This window comes from Rattus norvegicus, chromosome 17 (assembly GCF_021556685.1).
Source record: "Rattus norvegicus strain SHRSP/BbbUtx chromosome 17, alternate assembly SHRSP_T2T, whole genome shotgun sequence".
Lineage (NCBI taxonomy): Eukaryota > Metazoa > Chordata > Mammalia > Rodentia > Muridae > Rattus > Rattus norvegicus.
In genome coordinates, this window is record NC_141550.1 from 64,594,841 (window position 1) to 64,608,605 (window position 13,765).

The window sequence follows — 13,765 nt, forward strand, 5'->3', positions numbered from 1 at the left end:
TAGGTAATTAGTTCCATGAAACGTAAAAGGACTAAGAAAGGACTACTGGTTTTTCTTCTGCCCATGCTCAGAACACACTGTGTTAGCAATATTCAGAAATTCGGAATGCAGTTTGAAGGGTATGCTGTTTGGAGGTTTGATCCGAAGTCAGCTTTCTTGACAAAATTGAGAAACACTGAGTAAAAGTAGCACTCACCACTCACTCACCCACTCACTCACCCACTCACTCACCCACTCACTCATCACTCACTCACTCACCCACTCACTCACCCACCCACTCACTCATCACTAACCCACTCACTCACCCACTCACTCATCACTCACTCACCCACTCACTCACTCACCCACCCACTCACCCACTCACTCACTCACCCACTCACTCATCACTCACTCACCCACTCACTCACCCACTCACCCACTCACTCATCACTCACCCACTCACTCACTCACCCACTCACCACTCACTCACTCACTCATCACTCACTCACTCACCCTCTCACTCATCACTCACCTACTCACTCACTCACCCACCCACTCACTCATCACTCACTCACTCACCCACTCACTCACCCACTCACCCACCCACTCACTCACTCACCCACTCACTCACTCACCCACTCACTCACCCACTCACTCACCCACTCACTCACTCACCCACTCACTCACCCACCCACTCACTCACTCACCCACTCACTCACCCACTCACTCACCCACCCACTCACTCACTCACTCACCCACTCACTCACCCACCCACTCACTCACCCACTCACTCACTCACCCACTCACTCACCCACTCACTCACCCACCCACTCACTCACCCACTCACCCACTCACTCACCCACTCACCTACTCACTCACTCACCCACTCACTCACTCACCCACTCACTCACTCACTCACCCACTCACTCACCCACTCACCCACCCACTCACTCACTCACCCACTCACTCACTCACCCACTCACCCACCCACCCACTCACCCACTCACTCACTCACTCACTCACCCACTCACTCACCCACTCACTCACCCACCCACTCACTCACTCACTCACCCACTCACCCACTCACTCACCCACTCACCCACTCACCCACTCACTCACTCACCCACTCACCCACCCGCCCACCCACCCGCTCACCCACCCGCTCACTCACCCGCTCACTCACTCACTCACCCGCTCACTCACCCGCTCACTCACCCAGTCACCCACCCACCCACCCACCCACTCACTCACTCACTCACCCGCTCACTCACCCGCTCACTCACCCACTCACCCACCCACCCACTCACTCACTCACCCACTCACTCACCCACCCACTCACCCACCCACCCACTCACCCACCCACTCACTCACCCACCCACCCACTCACTCACCCACTCACTCACCACTCACTCACCCACCCACTCACTCACCCGCTCACTCACCCACTCACTCACTCACCCACCCAGTCACCCACCCACTCACTCACTCACCCACTCACTCACCCACTCACCCACCCACCCACTGACTCATCCCTTCAACATGGTATGGAACACACAGTCTATGGGGATCCAGTGAGATTGACATTCTAGTTAGTGGAGATAATAGTAGAGATTAAAATAACCAAGAACAGTAAGTTGCCAAGCTAATGTCTCTGGAAAGAGATGCCCCAAGGGAAGGAGAAAGGGGAAGGGTGGAGGTGTGCTGATTTGAAGGAAGTGATTAAGGCAGATCTGAAGGGACAGTTGACTCCAAACTTGTTAGCTGTGAAATACAGTTAGGCCTTGTATCGTCCGGGTAGGGCGGCACAGGATGGAAAAGCTCTGAGACTGCAACAGCATGGCAGGTTTTAGGAACGTCGTAGGAGAAGTGAGGGCAAAGGGTGGAGCCGTGGTGGAGGTAGAGGCCCTGGCTAAGTATGACAGGCTGAGGAGCAGGGCGGTGAGCCTTGCTGGAATCTGCGGTTTGCTTTTTTTCAGGGTTCTTTGAGTGGGGAGGAGGAGGATAATTTGTAGGGGTTTGTTTGTTTTTAGGATTTTATTTATTTTATATGTATGAATGTTGCCTGCATGTATGTATGTACATGATTGGCAGGCAGTGTCCATAGATCAGAAGAAGAGTCAGTGGTGAGCCTCCTCATAGGTGATGGGAACCAAACTTGGGTCTTGACTGTTAAGGCATCTTTCTAGCTTTGCTTTTGTTTTGAGACAGGATCTCATTATGTAGTCCAGGCTGACCTTGAACTCAAGAAATTCACTTGTCTCTGCTTTCCTGGGTGCTGAGCCCAGAACTGATTTGTAGTTGCAACTTGAGACACATGGTAACAAGCATACAGGTGTGGGGAATAAATGCATGTCATTCAGTCTGCCTTGCAGGGAGACCCAAGACAGCAACAGTGGTGTTCGAGAGTAGTCGGCACATTGCGGGCAGGTCAGGAGAGGTGGCGCACTTCGAGGACTCTTTCCCAGTGTAGCCCACAGAGGCCTGGCACTCATGCATGTAAACCAGAGTTCTGCCTCTCCATCCCGTGTGCTAGAATTACATGTCTGATACTCAGCTGCTTATTTTTTTAATCTGTCTTTAGAGTTTAATTGTTAATCACTTCTGTCTTTAGAAAGCCAATTTGTTAGTATCACATATAAATGAAATTTTTACATAAGGAGTAAAATTATTATATTGAAAATATAAAATCTTTAACTGATTCTGTTCTGAGATAAGTTGAACACTTAAAAGTTTGATACTTGCTTTTAGAAGAAATTCAGTCATTGAGATTTGAGTGGTTTTGACAAGTGACGTATGCCATTTTCATAGATAACACTTTGCTTTTCTATTGTAAATCACATTTCTGCTTATTTCTCAGGCAACAGAAACAGATGTTAAAGTCAGTGTGTGCACTAGAGCCTACCATCTACTTGTGGAAAAAGTGGGCTTCAATCCAAATGATATCATCTTTGACCCCAACATCCTTACCATTGGAACTGGAATGGAAGAACATAACTTGTATGCTATCAATTTTATTCATGCAACGAGAGTCATTAAGGTAAGTCTGGGTATTTACTGTCTTTACCAATGATAGAGCTCAGATCTGTCAACTTGAGTTAGTGCATGCTTACAACTCACAATACTGATTTGCTCAGAATAGTAACATTTCCTGTCCTTAGCAAATCGTTTTCTTTTCTTTCTTTTTTTTTTTTCTCTCTCTTTTTTTTTTTCTTTTTTTCGGAGCTGGGGACCGAACCCAGGACCTTGTGCTTGCTAGGCAAGCGCTCTACCACTGAGCTAAATCCCCAACCCCAGCAAATCATTTTCTAGAATGTAGGGACTGAATCTTTTATAGAATGCTCTTGTAACACACACGAGAATGTATAAAACATATAGTCTCTACAGGAGATAAGTACTTATGAACCATATAGTAGCTTCACTTTTCTGAAGTGGCCTGAGGCTTCTGTCCCATAGATCCCTCCTTTTCTAAGGAAAATTTCAATTTTCAATTTCATGAAGTAACTCATTTTGATATCTCTTTCTGAGATTTTTTTTTGGTAATTTTATTACTTATATACATGTTCAGTTTATATTATTATCCATTGCTTTTTGTGTTTGCCAGTGCATGTTCTAAATTCTAGTTTTTACCTGAGTCAGTGCCCACACTGCTTTTGTAGTTGGCTGTGGACATGGCCTGTGCAGGCTTGCCTCACATGTCAGATGAGGACAACCTTAGAGACAGTCAGCTCCTACGCTGTAAGCAGGCGTCTTGTTAGTCCCGTTCAGTGCCCTTTCATATTGTTCTGCCTTTGGTTTGTGGTTTCCATTTTTGAAAATGCTCTCTGGTCCCGATGGTAGTGCTTTTTGTGTTCACAAGTACAGGACAGCTGTGGTGTGCCCGTGGACAAAATGCTGTTGGTTACGCCTTATTCAGACATAAGTCACAGGGCTGCTCGCCATGGATTCAGTGTTAATATTCAAGATGCACATCAAATAAAGTTTTTAAAGTGTGTTTATTTGTATTTATGTATATGTATGTGTACCTGGTTGAGCTTTCATGTATTACGTATGTGTTCCAAGTGCCAAAGGAAGCAAAAGAGTGTTGGATTCCCTGGAACTACATTAGAGGTTATTGTGAGCTACTGGACATGGGTCCTCTTGTCTCTTTACCAGAGCACCGTGCACTCTTAACTACTCTACCATCTCCATCCCATAGGACGCCGTTAGCAAACACAAAATAAGGTTGTATGTTGATGACTAGCGCTGCCAGCTGCGATGTCAGGAACAGGCCCTCAGAGTTCTAATTTAGTCTGCCAAGGAGTCTCAAAAAGCAGCTCTATGCCCACACAGCATGAATTGGCCTCTGAGTTTGATGTTATTCAAGTCCTAAAATGCTATTCGACCTCTTTTTGTTTTGGATGGAGGATCTCACTGCATAGCCTAGGATGGTTTAAACTTACACACCTCTTGCCCAACCCCCTTTCCAGTGCCACCAAGCCCATATCAGCCTCATTTTAAGTTTCATCTGTGTTGCTGGTTTTTATCAGCGTGTAATACGCTCCTGTTTCCCTGAATCACAACTAGCCAGTCTACTGTTGGTAACTGGTGTGTAGAACAGTTGTGTTGCGAGCATTCTTGTATTAGGTCAGCACAAAGTTAATTGCAGTTACAGACAGGGAATTTAATCACAGCTAGGTCAAACAGATCTTCATTAATCGGACTAGGAATCAGTATAATCAACTTGGTTTTGCCAATGAGAAATAATTTTTTATTTTTAGCATTAAGAAATAAGTGTTTTGAGGCTGGCCAGATGCTTCAGTGGGTAAATGCATGGTGTCAGTTCAGCATGGTGATGTGAATTTGATTCCCAGCTCCTACATAATAGGGGAGGTGAGAACTGACTCCTGCAGGTTATGTTCTGACCTCTTGATACATTCTGGCTTGTCTACGTATTCCTCCAAATGAATACATGTAGTAAGCATGTTTGCGTAGTCAGTGCTTTAGAATTCAGTAACTCCTAGAAAGAGTTTTCTGTCCTAATGATTGTGGATATTTCCGACATGCAAAGCATTATCAAGATTTTTGACAAATGGTAGTATGTTGCTGAGTGATGGGTAAATATGGTAGATAAACTTAACAGCGAGTAGTAAATCATTAGCAGGAACTCATAAAACAGGACTGCACACTAAAATAGTGTATCACATAACCACATTTATCAAGAGTATATTTTAACATTAAGGAACAGATTTCAACATTGCAATCTTACTACGTTTGCACCAACCTGACAAGTTAACCACGTGTGCCTGAGTTTGTCTGTAGCGTGTGTCCAGGAGTAGAATGACTATACAGTGGTAAGCTGTCTCCCTGGACACTTAGGCCTGTATCTGAGTGAGAGTTACTGTGGTGGGTTAGAGAGCTTGTTCATTTAAGTTACTGAATCCTTCCAGCTTTGCAAGGGTCAGGAATGTATGCGTGTGTGCATTTACAGATGCATTCACCTAACCCTTTGTTTTCCCCGGTCATTTATTCAGCAAATATGTCATGTAACTTCCTCTGCGATGCGCTGCCATGGTCATTATAGAGGTAGTGGAGGTAGAATCAGATGTCGTGTTTTTCCCGCAGCGTTTAAAGTCTAGCAGGAAAAGCCGTTTGTGCTTCAGGGCCTCTGTGACACTGAAGAGGTGGTGGGTTATATGGTACAAGAGGAGCCAGAGCACACGATACAGCAATGTGGCAGACTGGGCTTTGTCCCTAACAAGCTTAGAGTCAGTTACTTTGCACTTTCTTGCTTTTTACTTTTCCTTTGTACAAAGCTTGCAAGCTATGGCTGATGGTGGCTTTTGCAAACTAGAGAATCTTTTCATGCTTTTACATCCTTGCCAGGAAACATTACCAGGAGTCAGAATAAGTGGAGGTCTCTCCAACCTATCCTTCGCCTTCCGAGGGATGGACGCCATTCGAGAAGCAATGCACGGTGTTTTCCTTTATCATGCAATCAAGGTACGGTGAAACCAATTTTGACATAGGTACTGGGAAGAAGGCCCTGTGAGTAAGGTGTTCACTGCATGCGTCTGAGGACTTGTGTTGAAATTTCAGAGCTTGTGTGAAACTTAAGTGTAGTAGTAGTTCCTACTGTAGAATGAGAGATGGACACAGGGTCCTTGGAAGATTGTAGCGCCAGCTTGGCATGTCTAGTGGTAAACAAGAGAGAGACCTTGCCGAAACAATATGAAAGGCAAGAACCAACACTCCATGTTGTCCTCAGACTTTCATACATGTGCCATGGTAAGTGTGTGCATTTGCACACATAAGAGTTTTCAAATAATTGAAACAAAAATGATGGCAGTGTAACTTTGACTTAGAGTAGGACTTACAAAATGAATCCTGCAGGATAGCCTGCTTTGTCTCCTTTAAATGAGGCTTCAGTGGAACAGAGTGCCCTCACCCCTCCACCTGTGTCTTGTCTAGGGCTGCCTTTAGACTGTAGCAGAGTTGACTAGCGGCTGACTGTGTTAGAAAGTTGTCCTCTGATCCCCGAGTTAGGGTATCAATGGAAATCCTCATTGTCTTTTCATTACCTGTAGTTCGGTATGGACATGGGGATAGTCAATGCCGGCAGTCTCCCCGTGTACGATGATATCCATAAGGACCTTCTTCAGCTCTGTGAAGACCTCATCTGGAACAGAGACGCTGAGGCTACTGAGAAACTCTTACGATATGCCCAGGTAAAGGGAAAAGTGTCTTCCTGCCTTAGAGTTTACCACTCACCGGCAGTTACTGAACCTTTATCGTAGAATAGGAGCAAATGGAGAACAAATGTATCTCTGGGTCATTGATCATCATCACCATGGTTTTTATAGCTCTAGAGAAGCTGTTGCATTAGGACGAGGAGGGAGAAATAGACCTTATCTAGGCTTAGTATTCTGAACCTAGATTTCTCTAAATTGATTTTTGAATTTGAAATAGGTCACATTAAGTTGTAGAAAAGTCGCAGAATATCATAGTCAAAAGAAAACCAAAATCACTTACAATCTTGCCCCCTGAAGTTAACCATTGTAGAATGAGGTATTATTACCTCTAGTCATTTTTTTAATATATTACTTGTATGTGCACATATATGGTTTATTGAGAATAATTTTTCCTACAATATATTTTGATCACTGCTTCCGCTTTTCAACTCTTAGATCTTCTCTGTTTTCTCACCCGTCCAACTCTATGCCTCCTTTCTTTCTCTCTTGAGAAAACATACAAACAATAATAATAACTAATAATAATAAAGAATAAAGAAGCATTCTTCCTAACTGCGTCCTTCATGGTCACTGTTCTGTATTGGCTTTCTGTCTGTCTTTCTCTCTTCCTGTTATCAGGCCTTCGGTACAGATCACATTACCCTCCTTCTGCATGTCCTTTAGAAACAATGCAGTGTGACTCTGGCTACAGACCTTTGAGTACTATCTTCCCCCTTCTGCACTTGAACAAAATTCTGTGACTGGGCCTCTCTTACCTTGCATAAATGTCGCTCCAGCAGTATCACTGCTGACCAGTCATTCGTCATTCAGGTTCTGGTCACCAAGCTGCTCTGTCTGGCTTGCAGGGTCTGAGTAGTAGGAGCTGACCCTGCCTTCCAGGGCCTGCAGACACGCGTGTGGGAATCTGAAAGCTGTGGAGCCAGCTCTTGCCTTTCATGTTTACACAGTTTCTGGGGATCGAGGTCAGACCATCAGGCTTCACAGCAAGTGCTTGTTCTACCTGGCTGCTCAACACTGAGATTTCCTATTTGGTCACCTGGTGCCACCAGCGGAGGGGAAACATAGTGGCGTAATCTCCTTGTATTGTGCCTTCGCCCCTTTTCTGGGTTTCTTCCCTGGAGGCTGAGGTTCTCTGAAGGCCTTCATCAGTGTTGAGTTGGTTCTGTTCTCTCAAACTTCCGTGTTGCTGTTACACATCCTGTGCTCACTCAGCCCCAGCCCCTGTACATTCAGACATTCTCAGAACTTCCCCTTCTTTATGTTTTCCTCTCCCTTCCTTATGCGGGTAAAATCTTGAGGTAGATGATCTTACGATGCCACCTCCAGGAACATCCTGCCTTCACTCTAGCCTTTCTTTCTTTTGGGATTCTTTGAGACAAGGTTTCGCTATGTAGTATATGTTGGCCCGGCACTCAGAGTCCTCCCACCTTAGGTTCCCAAGTGCTAGGGACAGGAGTGGGCCACGACTGCTTATGGCTGCCAGCTCCTCTACAGCTGTGTGTGGTGATGTTGATCCTTCCTGAGAGCTGGAGTGTTAGTAACCCTGTGTCCTGGAAATATTTTGACGCCAGTTGTTAAGTTTTAGGAAAGAAGGAAAAAAAATAACCATTACTTTTCTCTACTGAAAGTTCAAATTTTAAAATGTTTCTTTTTCTCTCTCACCACTTACTTCAGTCTTGATTCATGTTGCACACCCTGGGGTCCGGGAACTTAAAGGAAGAATAAGACAATGATTTTTTTTTTTTTAATTGCTGCAAAGAGTTCACTATATACCATCTGTATCCAATTCTTGGTCTTAATTTTAATTCAGACTCATGGCAAAGGAGGGAAGAAAGTCATCCAGACAGATGAGTGGAGGAATGGCTCGATTGAAGAGCGCCTGGAGTATGCTCTTGTGAAGGTGAGTACTAGAGCCTGTCCTGGAAGCCTGGTGGCTCAGTCTGGCTCCCTGGTGCCATTGCTGACAGTAGTTGCAGTAGGAGATGCCTTAGACTTTTGACTGTTGGCCTTTAATCTGAAGATGTCTGTCTGCCAGTGTCTAAAGGGGAATTCCATTTTCATAGATGGGTGTGGCCGGTGCTCTGGAACTCAGTGGCTGCAGTGGGCGAGATAGGCCCACACGCATAACCAGGGCTTACAATTCGTAGTTCTGAGGTCAAGAACCCTCCCCAGTCCCTGTAGTGAGGCTCTAGAATTCAACTTTTAATTCTTCTGAGAGCCACATATTTCAGTTTGTCGACTATTTGTATCCTCCAATTCTTGAGGATCCTGGGCTTTGGAGGAAGGCTTGTTAGCAGTGGCCAGGCAAGTGGGAAAGAAATTCCATGGTATTTTGTTTTGTTTGTTTTATTTTGTTTTCGTTGCTGTCACTTTTGAACTTCACCTTTTAACAATCTTTATCCTGTTGAATCCTGTTCTAGCCAAGTGTTATAGTGAGAGAAGAGACAGATTTATTTATTTGAGACAGGACACTACTGTGTATCCCTGGCCGGCCTTGAACTTAAGGAGGTTCTCTTGCCAATGCCTCTTGAATGCTAGAATTAAAGGCATGCACTACCATACCTCATTGAGCAGATACATTTCATAGATGTGTGTATTTATCAGCATATAGCCAGTTGCTAAGGTTTGAACCCAGACCTCCACACATGTTAAGCACATACTCTACCGCTGAGCTACATTCCTCCTCTTCACTAATACCTTTTTTTTTTTTTTCCTGTGTACTTACCTCCTATTATTAGCTAGGCTCCGAAGATAAATTATATCACAGTGATTGTCACAAACATGAAGTTGGTACTTTTGTTTCTGTAAGTGAGGAAACCAAAACTTAGTGAGTTGCTGTGTCGGTGATGGAACAAGGACTCAGACTCTGGCTGGCTGATCTGGGGTTCATGTTCTAAGTATCTGTGTGATTCATTCTTTGGTTTTGGCCTCAATACAGTTTTCTGTTGTTCCCTTCCCTTACTTCTTTCTTTTTTTCTTTTAAGGGCATTGAAAAGCACATTGTTGAAGACACTGAAGAAGCCAGGTTAAACCGGGAAAAATACCCCCGGCCTCTGAATATAATTGAAGGGCCCCTGATGAATGGCATGAAAGTGGTTGGTGATCTTTTTGGAGCTGGAAAAATGTTTCTACCTCAGGTTGGCAAAATAGAGAGAAATTTTTTTTTAATTAATAAATGAAGCCTGTTTTATTACTTCAATTGTTAATGATAAAAAAAATTTCAGCACAGCTGTTGCATTTAAAAAAGGGAAACTACATACTATGTTTCTAGCTCAGTAAGCAGATGACCTCATGTCTCTGAATGACAGTAACAGTTGAGCACTGTACAGAACATCTTATGAAGACCCGTAAATTAAAGAACTACTAGTTAGTGATTATAAGACAAAACGCATTCATAGTTTCAGCTTCTTTTTTCTTCCTTGGCCATCAGGGGCACCATCCATCTTACGTTTCTGTGTGGAAGGCTTTGGTCCTCTTTTCTTTTTCTCTGCCTTCTCCTTTTCTTCTAGTTCCATATTTTCCCTTTCAATCAAAGTAATTAAGGTATTACACCTCCTCTGGAGCGCCATCGCAGTTCTGGACTTGAGAAACCAATCAAATCTGAACTGAGGGGAGTTTCGGATGCATTGTCGTAACTCATCATAAACATTTTCCTTGTCGAAGCCAAGCTTGTGAAGCATACAAATGAGAAAGCGGTTCTCTTCTTCCGTGTAGTTTTTCCCTTTGTTAGTACCATACGATATTCTTAGTTGGTGAAAGGGTGCTTTGTACCGTCCAATCTTTGTATCTAGTGCTTTCTTGATACTTATTCTTCTTTGAATCCTTGCCTCTCCCCTTTCAATCTGAGCCATAATCTTCTCTATGTCCTGGAGCTCATTGCATCTTTCCCAGAACACAGCTGAGTACTCAATGACTTCTTCTGGAGTTTTCCCTTCTACTTCTCTGGCTATGTTCTCAATATCATTGCGACCCCACTTTTCATTAGCCTTGATAAACTGGTTAAAATCTCTCTTATTCCAATTAGTGAACCCCTGAGTCAGAAGCTTCTCTTTTTCCTCTAACTCCTCGTCATTAAGGGGCCCTGCTTCGTCGATTTTAAGCTGCTCTTCCTTCTGTGCCTGTGCTGCATTGGGTAGATCAGGACTCCGAGGTACCTTGTAACCGATAGTTTTCCTGTAATATAGAATTTCTTTTTCCAGTAATTCAAATAAACATGGAGGAAAGAACTGGAAATCCTGAACATTTGGTTGTTTTGGAGGTCGAGGCGCCTTGGGTGCTTTAGGCTCACTGACACGCAGAGCTTCCCTGAAGTACGCATCTGCAGCATAGTTGGCTTTTCTTTCTCTCTTAGGTGGTTCAATCCACTCTGTGAATGCAATCTTTTGTTTTTCTCTATAGTCTTCTCCTTCAAAGTTATAAACACTGGACTCTGTATCCATCGTAAAGTTTCTAAGTGAGCTTTCACCCATCTTGGAGAGCTTTTCATTCATTTCTGCAGTCTTCTTTGCACCTCTTTCCAAAATACCATCAATATCCTCATCAGTGATTTCACTTTCTTTTGAAGCAAACACATGTGTGGCACCATGTCGAATCATTTGAAGCATTTCATCTTTCCCAATTTTGTTCAGGTTCTGATCTACAAGCCTCCCTTGTTGAATTACGATGGAATCCAGTCTGAGCTTCATCTCGGCACGTTCTACTATTCTTTCTTCCACAGTGTTATCAGTTATAAAGCGGAACACTCGAACAGTCTTCGTTTGTCCAATTCTATGTGCTCGGTCCATAGCCTGAAGATCAACTTGAGGATTCCAATCTGAATCATATAAAATTACTACATCAGCAGTTGCAAGGTTGATGCCCAGACCACCAGCACGTGTGCTTAGCATAAATACAAACTTGGTGCTATTTGGTTCATTGTATGCATTAATGGAGTCTTGTCTCTCATCATGGGGTGTCTGTCCATCCAACCTGCAGTACTCATAATTTCTCCACATGCAATAATCTTCCAAAATGTCTAATACCCTTGTCATCTGACTAAAGATTAGTACTCTTGAACCTTGTTCTTTTAATTTAGGGAGCAGTTTGTCCAACACCACCATCTTGCCGCTGTTGGTAACCAGATGCATATCTGTGGTGTAGGGAGGCCCAGGCTCAGCCCCGTCAAAGAGATAAGGGTGGTTACAGCACTTCCTCAGCTGCATCAAGATGTTCAACAGTCTCATCTTGTCCATCTTCCCTGCTGAGTTCAGTATGTCTATGTCTTTCATTAATATCCGAGTATACCATTCCCTTTGCATTTTGCTAAGACCCACATAGATTTTTACTTCTTTCTTTGGAGGCAAACTCTTTTCAACATCAGCTTTAATTCGACGAAGAAGGAATGGACGCAAAACCATATGAAGCCTCTCAACTAGTTTTTTATCCCCAAGGCAATTATTTGTATCAAACCAGGAATCAAAGTCATCAGCTGAATTAAACACATCTGGTAACAAAAAGTTTAGCAGGGACCAGAGCTCGTGCAGGTTGTTCTGAAGAGGCGTCCCTGTCAGCAACAGTCGGTTTGTAGTCTTGAATTCTCTCACTATTTCTGACAACTTAGATTTTTCATTTTTTATCCTGTGAGCTTCATCTATAACTAAGTATCTCCAGTTAAATTTTTTGAACACAGACTTCTCTTTAATAAGCATTTCATAAGATGTGACACATACATCCCACTAGAGAGAAATTTTAACATTCCCTTTTTTCTGTTTTTCAGTAAATAGTGTTTTCTGAGGTTGCAGAATAGACAGAACTTGAAAGCATTATTTGGTCACTCCTTCTCTGGGTATATTTAGGAACCATTCCTGGCCAGTCTATCTTCACAGTGTATATAGACTAGAAAGCTTGCAGGCATTCTTAGCACCACAGTCTTCTTTTCTGTATTTCCATACTGCCAGGGGCCATGCAGGAGGTGACAGATGGCTTTAGAACTCATAGAATGCGGCCCACCAGTTAGCACAGCCACGATGGGTGTAGGTCAGTTGAGGCTCAACCCTGAGGACGTCATGCTGTTATGGAGTTCTGCTCTGCTTGCTGCCCTCATATCCCTCTCAATCCAAGAACTGTATGAAAACTCTAAGGGGTTTCCAGTCCTTTCCTGGGCAGTGTCTCTGGTCCTCACAACAGTAGTGCTTGATCTCATTCAGGCATTGCTGATGGAGCAGATTAATGATTCACTCACTACCCTGGGAAAGAACTTAAGAGCCATGACCACCATTCTTGGAAAGCATTTGGAAAAATAGTTAGTGAAGCGAGGTTAAGATGTTTTTTGCTACTGGCTCTGATATAGAAAATCTTAGGGAATAATTGGAAGTTCAGAAAGGCACACTCTTATTAGTTAAGCTAGGGACCCTTTATGGTCAGGGAATAAGAACAACGGCAGCACTGGCTGATGTGTCTCACTGAGGCTGGACTGGTGATGACTGACATCTTGTACCCACTTTTGCCCTCGGCTTTTTGATTTGATTAAATAAGAATTACTGATGAGATGAGTAGATGTACATCCTAGAATTTAAAGTAGATGTGACTCATTTTTATATAAAAGTTCAGGTTTGTGATTCCCTTAAGATTCTTATAAGATTACTTTTAAAGATTAGTAATAAAATAATTAGTCATTTCTTTGTAACTGCAAATTGCTGCCTGCCAGTAAGAGAAGCTGGCTGAGAAAACTACCTGTTTGCTCACACTTCATTCATCTAAAGCAAGTTACTTAGTTACAAATGTGTGTGAATTTTGGGGAATCATTTTGTTTTCTTTACCTGTAGTTTTTAATGTGACTTCTTGTAAAATTATTGGGTTACGTACTCGTATTTTTAGTCATTTACTAGAAAAAACTAATTTGTAATCACATGATTTTATATGACTTGAAAGATTTTGCTGGGATATATAAGCCATGAGAGAAAAAATAAACTTGTTGGAACTTTGTTCCTTCCACCTCCAAGTATGTATGTGTACTTATGTATACATGTGTATGTACATGTGTAGTTTGTGTGGGGATATGTTGGGTCTTTGTTCGTCCA

General features: G+C 43.2%; 1 protein-coding gene and 1 pseudogene across 5 annotated transcripts in view; one reads left to right on the plus strand and one right to left on the minus strand.

The window, feature by feature from the left end:
- Mtr (5-methyltetrahydrofolate-homocysteine methyltransferase) overlaps nucleotides 1-13,765 on the plus strand; it is an 88,265-nt gene that overhangs the window by 44,170 nt on the left and 30,330 nt on the right. For all 4 annotated transcript variants that reach the window (XM_087591588.1, XM_087591587.1, XM_087591589.1 and 1 more), the window contains 5 exon segments: nucleotides 2,837-3,016; nucleotides 5,842-5,958; nucleotides 6,543-6,683; nucleotides 8,518-8,607; nucleotides 9,692-9,844. In XM_087591588.1, coding sequence (XP_087447714.1) covers nucleotides 2,837-3,016; nucleotides 5,842-5,958; nucleotides 6,543-6,683; nucleotides 8,518-8,607; nucleotides 9,692-9,844 — 681 coding nt within the window.
- On the minus strand, nucleotides 9,865-12,417 carry LOC120097928 (SWI/SNF-related matrix-associated actin-dependent regulator of chromatin subfamily A member 5-like; annotated as a pseudogene). Its single transcript, XR_015641310.1, has one exon. The product of XR_015641310.1 is annotated as an SWI/SNF-related matrix-associated actin-dependent regulator of chromatin subfamily A member 5-like (transcript).